The following is a 6,400-nucleotide window of genomic DNA, read 5'->3' as shown; positions in this document are numbered from 1 at the left end:
ACCGTGTTAGCCAGGATGGTCTTGATCTCCTGACCTCATGATCCGCCCGTCTCGGCCTCCCAAAGTGCTGGGATTATAGGCTTGAGCTACCGCGCCCGACCAAGGTTTTTCATATGAAACTAACAATAGTTCTTTGCAGGAGGTAGGGTTGCAAAAAAGTAAACACAAATACTGTGATGTTTTCTGTATCAAACTAGAGCTGAATTTCCATTGATATTTGATGGCAGGGTATTGGCTTGCAATATTTCTTTTTTTTTTTTTTTTTTTTGAGACGGGAGTCTTGTTCTCTTTCCCAGGCTGTGCAGTGGTGTGATCTCAGTTCACTGCAACCTTTGCCTCCTGGGTTCAAGCAAGTCTTGTCTCAGTCTCCCGAGTAGCTAGGATTACAGGCATGTGCCACCATGCCTGGCTAATTTTTATATTTTTAGTAGAGACAGAGTTTCACCATGTTGGCCACGCTGGTCTAGAACTCCTGACCTTAGGTGATATGCCTGCCTTGGCCTCTCCAAAGTGGTGAGATTACAGGCATGAGCCACCGCGCCCAGCTGAAAAGGAACCACATCTCTCTAAGAAGCGGGTAGATTGGTCAGGCACGGTGGTTCATGCCTGTAATCCCAGCACTTTGGGAGGTCGAGACAGGTGAATCACTTGAGGTCAGGAGTTTGAGACCAGCCTGGCCAACATGGTGAAACCCCGTCTCTGTTAAAAATATAAAAAATTACCCAGCTGGTAGCGTGCCCTGTAATCCCAGCTACTCAGGAGGCTAAAGCAGGAGAATCACTTGAGCCCGGGAGGCGGAGGTTGCAGTTATTTGAGATCATGCCACTGCACTCCAGCCTGGGAGACAGAGTGAGAATCTGTCTCAAAAAAAAAACGGATAGGTCAACATAATTGCCTATTTACATGGTTTAAAAACAGAATCTCAGGAAGCTGCTCCTAATGGTGGTGGTTTGAAACCCCCTCTCGCCCCATTTTAAGTGATTTTATATACAAAGCCTTCTTGTCTTGCCCAAATTCAAGAAGTTGTCTTTGTTTCTACGATATGAAATCAGGAAATACATGTCTGTCGAGATGTATAAAGTAGTGCTGAATTTCAGCTCAGCTGATTTGCCAATATACAGAGAAAAACACCTGTTCTTTGAGATACCCAGTGCCTACTGGTGGAAATCAGCCAAAATTGTTTTTTGGTAGTCACTAAACTCTGTTACCCTGGATTTTATTCTCTTTCGCTTTCCCCACTACTAGCCTAATAAATATTTCAGAATAATAACAAAGTTTAAAGAAGGAATACTTAGCCTATTCTTCTGAAATAGTCTTTGTTTTTCTTCTCTGTTTACTAACCTCCTTTTGAGGATAAAATCTTATTTCCTTTCTTTATCCTGTAGTTTCCTTTGTACACTCATAGCCTTTCTTCAGATGCAGATTTTGTAGTCAGATAAAAGTCTCTACTTTAAGCACTAATTAAATCAGGAAAAGATGATGGGCCTGGAGTTATTGTCTTCAAGTTCCTGATTTTAAGGAAACTCTGATTATGTCAGTAGTGCAGTTATCTGATAGTAAGGTTACACTGTCCAAATAAGGTGACTTTGGAAGAAAATAACATAAAGCCATCTCATGATCTGGCAGCCTTTCGCAGTTTCGCTTTCTGCAGAGCGGCATTCCTTCTGACTGTCTCTGCCAGTCTCCATGAGAGTGGGGTTTCTATCTGCACAGCATTGCAGTGCAGCCTCTCCGTGTTGGCAGAATCTTCCAGGCTCTGCTGGTTCATTGTCTTTCCAGCTGTGCTGTGCGGTGTGCTGGTTGCTGAGCTCCTGAGACACGGCTCGTCTCAACTGAGAAGTGCTGTGTGTATAAAACACACACCAAGCCGGGCGCGGTGGCTCAAGCCTGTAATCCCAGCACTTTGGGAGGCCGAGGTGGGCGGACCACAAGGTCAGGAGATGGAGACCATCCTGGCTAACACGGTGAAACCCTGTCTCTACTAAAAAATACAAAAAACTAGCCGGGCGAGGTGGCAGCGCCTGTAGTCCCAGCTACCTGGGAGGCTAAGGCAGGAGAATGGCGTGAACCCGGGAGGCGGAGCTTGCAGTGAGCTGAGATCTGGCCACAGCACTCCAGCCTGGGTGACAGAGCGAGACTCTGTCTCAAAAAAAAAAAAAAAACAAAAAACACACACCAAGTAGAGAAGACTTGATAGGAAAAAAGTGTAAGGCTGGGTGTGGTGGCTCATGCCTGTAATCCTAGCACTTTTGGGAGGCTGAGGTAGGAGGATTATTTGCGTCCAGTTTGAGACAAGCCTGGGCAATATAGCAAGATCCCCTCTGCAAAAAAAATGTAAAACATCTCATTAATAAATTTTTATGTCAGGCTGGGTGTGGTGGTTCACGCCTGTAATCCCAGCACTTTGGGAGGCTGAGGCAGGTGGATCACCTGAGGTCAGGAGTTTGAGACCAACCTGACCAACATGGAGAAACCCTGTCTCTACTAAAAATACAAAACTCAGCTGGGTGAGGTGGCGGATGCCTGTAATCCCAGCTACTTGGGAGGCTGAGGCAGAATTGCTTGAACCCAGGAGGCAGAGGTTGCAGTGAGCCAAGATCGTGCCATTGCACTCCAGCCTGGGCAACAAGAGCGAAACTCCATCTCAATAAATACATACATACATACATACATTTTTATATCAGTTACATGTCGAAATTATAATATTTTGGGAATTACATAATCTGTTTTTAATGTGGCTCCTAGAAAATTCAAAGTAACATGTATGGCGTGCCTTCTATTTCTTTTGGCCAATGCTGCTGTTTCTGAGAGATCGCAGGTTCATGGAGGGGGAATCTGCGTGGTTGGTTTGTTTTTTGTCTGTATAGTGGTTTTGCCACCATTTCCACGGAATGAGGTTGTGATTACATTTCTCTAGTGATACGTGAATGACTGAGATCTTGTAATTTGTTTTGTTTTGCTAGTGATGATGGCCAAAGAGAAGCCACCGATAACGGTAGTTGGAGATGTTGGAGGCCGCATCGCGATCATCGTGGTATGGTTATGTGTCATCCATTGCAGAGGTGACACTCCTGGCTCTTGGTCAGTAGGTTGTCCACTCTGGGACTGTATTTCTAGGAACGATGATCTAAATGGTTCCACATATCCTTTCTCACCCAAACTCCCTTGTGCCAAGTGGCAGAACCCTCTATACAGGTGAGCACACGTCAAAGTATAACCTACAGATAGGAAATGAGCACAGTAGTCCCATGAGAAAATTCAGCACCTTCACCTTCATCATGTGGATTCTAGGTTCTTTAAACCAGCTCACCTCATCATGATTGAGCGTTAGAGCCGAAAGATGAACTGAAGATGAGCTGTTCCATTTTCACGACTAAGAATGGATGTCCCCGTGCAGACTCGTTCTGCATGTTGACATAGTTTTTTCCCAGCTCTAAATATCTGCTGACTAGTAGGTCACGAGTCCTTTGCTGTAGCACACTTTATTTCAGTTTTCTTCTCATGTCACATTCTATTTGAAAAAAAAAAATAAATGGAACGCTGGCTATGTGGGATTCACCAGAAATGTGAAACAGGAAAATGAGTGTTGGCAGTCCTCAGCTCCAGCCGTAACGTCACAGGTGCTTGGCTGCGCCCTCCTCTGACAGACACACTAGGTACTATCAGGTACTTCGGTTACCATTTCTGGATGCTCAGTCTTTGATCCAGGCACACAGCTCTGATTTTCCATCAGAAATCCTCTGAAACTGAGTGCAGGGAAGAGGAGAGCGGCGTGTGCATTGACAGTCTGGGCTGGAGGGTGTTTTCTTTCCTACCAGCTCGCTCTGTTCTCCTCCCAGGATGACATTATTGACGACGTGGAGAGTTTTGTTGCTGCCGCGGAGATCCTGAAAGAGAGAGGCGCCTACAAGATCTATGTCATGGCCACCCACGGCATCCTGTCTGCAGAGGCCCCCCGCCTGATTGAGGAATCCTCCGTAGACGAGGTTGGGCTGCTTCTAAATCTTGAGCCAAGATTTGTTGCTGTGTTTTCTGGGAATAATAAAATGATTCAGTCAATACTAAATTGCTTAATCTGTCTATAGCTTTTCTAACTTTTGCAGGCTAGCAGTTTGTTGGGACAGATACATGTTTAGGAATACAGATAGTCTGCGACTTACCATGGTTCAACTTAGAATTTTTTGACTTTATGATGATGCAAAACCATCGCAATTACGATGTAACGTATAGTATTCGTTAAATTACTTGAGGTATTCAACACTTTATTTTAAAATAGTAGCTTTTATTATAAAATGAAAGCCTTTGCCCTAGATGATTTTGCCAACTACAGTCTAATGTAACTGTTCTGGGCATATTTGAGGAAGGCTAGGCCAAGTTAGTGATGTTCAGTAGGTTAGGTGTATTAAATGCATTTTTTTTTTTTTTTTGAGATGGAGTCTTTGTCACCCAGGCTGGAGTGCAATGTTCCAATCTCGGCTCACTGCAACCTCTGCCTCCCAGGTTCAAGCGATTCTCCTGCCTCAGTCTCCCAAGTAACTGGGATTACATGTGCCCGCCACCAGGCCTGATTAATTTTTGTATTTTTAGTAGAACCAGGGTTTCACTATGCTGGCCAGGCTGGTGTCAAACTCCTGACCTCAGGTGATCTGCCCTCCTCGGCCTCCCAAAGTGCTAGGATTACAAGCATGAGCCACTGTGCTCAGCCTAAATGCATTTTCTACTTAAAATATTTTCAACTTATAATGATGTGTTTATCCAGATGTAACCCTAATCATGAGTTGAGGGTTATGTTGAGAGTCTGTGTATGTCTATTTGCATAACAATTTGCCTGGGTACTTCAATTTGACACCCTAGGAGCTTTTCTTTTGAGGCTGGAATTCTTCCCTTACATCTGAGAGTTCTGCATAGCACTGGGCCTCGCTGTTTCTGTGTGGAGACCGTGCCATTCCTGAGATTTTCGTCTTTTGTTCTGAGGACATGTAACTTTTCCTTTGCATAAAATTAGTTAAGTTTGGTTTATAAAAACTATACTCAGTGGAACAAGGTTTTGTAGTTTGGAACTTAGGCCGTGGGGACTCAGTGTTGGATAAACTTTTCTGTGTAACCGGTTTGAAACACACTTCAGTAACAGTGTTTGTTTTCCATCACTGTGTGACTAGGTGGTGGTGACGAATACTGTCCCTCATGAGGTTCAGAAGCTGCAGTGTCCCAAGATAAAGACTGTGGATATCAGTTTGATTCTTTCTGAAGCCATTCGGAGAATCCACAACGGAGAGTCCATGGCCTACCTTTTCCGAAACATCACTGTGGATGACTAACTTTCACGAGGGTCTCGACCCTGGACCTCCTGAGGGAAACATGGAAAAAGCAGTGCCATGAGTGATGCAGTGTTTCCTTGCAAAGGAGGACTGTAAACAGCCTGGAGTTAGATAGTCTCTCTTGCCTGGATTGATGGGTAGGAGGGATTAAAAGAGTCAGAAGAAGACAGAGCCAATGGATAAATGTCTTAACATGGCCTTAAATCTCTGCTGTCATCAGCCCTGTTCCTTAAAAGTTCTAGCTGCTTTCCTGAAAATAATCTGAAAATTTTATTGATACTAAAGAAGAGTTAAAGGCACATAAAGTCTCAACTCTATAATGTTCATTTAGTTGTTTCAGCTCCAGGGAAATGGAGGTATTGATGTTGAACCTGGTTAGGGAAGCTGAGCGCCTGTGGCTCTATTACTATCCAGTTGGCCTCTCCCAAATCAACTTCAAGTCTTTATATAGAGAATGGTATTTTTCTTTCAGAAATTGTTATGCCTACAGCCATTGAAAAATGAAGCATTCATGTTGTTACATCTTCCAAGGATGTCAGATTAGAAAATAGCATCCCACCTCTGGGTATCTGAATGGCTCTGAAGTTGCAAATAAAAGAATTTGTTGTCTTGCTAGTCTTTTCATTAGATGGCAGAAGACCATAGTTACAGAACAGTCAGGTCTGTGGCTGGACACAAACACTTTCCCAGGTTCTGCCCTCTTCTTAAGTATTGAAGCTGAATCCTTGTTGAATACTATATTTTAAATCTAAATTAAAAAAAAAAAAAATAGGCTGGGTGTGGTGGCTCACGCTTATAATCTGAACACTTTGGGAGGCTGAGGCAAGGAGGATTGCTTGAGCCCAGGAGTTTGAGACCAGCCTGGGAAACATGGCAAAACCCCCCCATCTCTACAAAAAGTACAGAAATTAGCCAGGCATAGGTAGCGTGTACCTGTAGTTGCAGCTACCTTGGGAGGCTGAGGTGGGAGGATTGCCTGAGTCAAGGAGGCTGAAGCTGCAGTGAACTATGATTGTACCACTGCCGTCCATCTTGGGTGACAGAGCAACACCCTGTCTCAAAAAAAAAAAAAAAAAAAAAAA

The 6,400-nt window shown here is 44.0% G+C and overlaps 1 protein-coding gene across 1 annotated transcript in view; it reads left to right on the top strand.

The window, feature by feature from the left end:
* The window catches only part of PRPSAP1 (phosphoribosyl pyrophosphate synthetase-associated protein 1), a 41,198-nt gene extending 35,269 nt beyond the window's left edge, over positions 1 to 5,929 (top strand). The window contains exons 6-8 of the mRNA XM_011949868.1: positions 2,964 to 3,034; positions 3,840 to 3,986; positions 5,160 to 5,929. Of these exons, the coding sequence (XP_011805258.1) occupies positions 2,964 to 3,034; positions 3,840 to 3,986; positions 5,160 to 5,318 (377 nt within the window). The 3' untranslated portion in view covers positions 5,319 to 5,929. The remainder of the gene's footprint in view (positions 1 to 2,963; positions 3,035 to 3,839; positions 3,987 to 5,159) is intronic.
* Positions 5,930 to 6,400: the final 471 nt, after the last annotated feature.

This window comes from Colobus angolensis, unplaced genomic scaffold (genome assembly GCF_000951035.1).
Source record: "Colobus angolensis palliatus isolate OR3802 unplaced genomic scaffold, Cang.pa_1.0 Scaffold1, whole genome shotgun sequence".
Taxonomy (NCBI): Eukaryota; Metazoa; Chordata; class Mammalia; order Primates; family Cercopithecidae; genus Colobus; species Colobus angolensis.
Note: the sequence above shows the minus strand (reverse complement) of the source record. Positions and strands in the feature narration are given on the sequence as shown.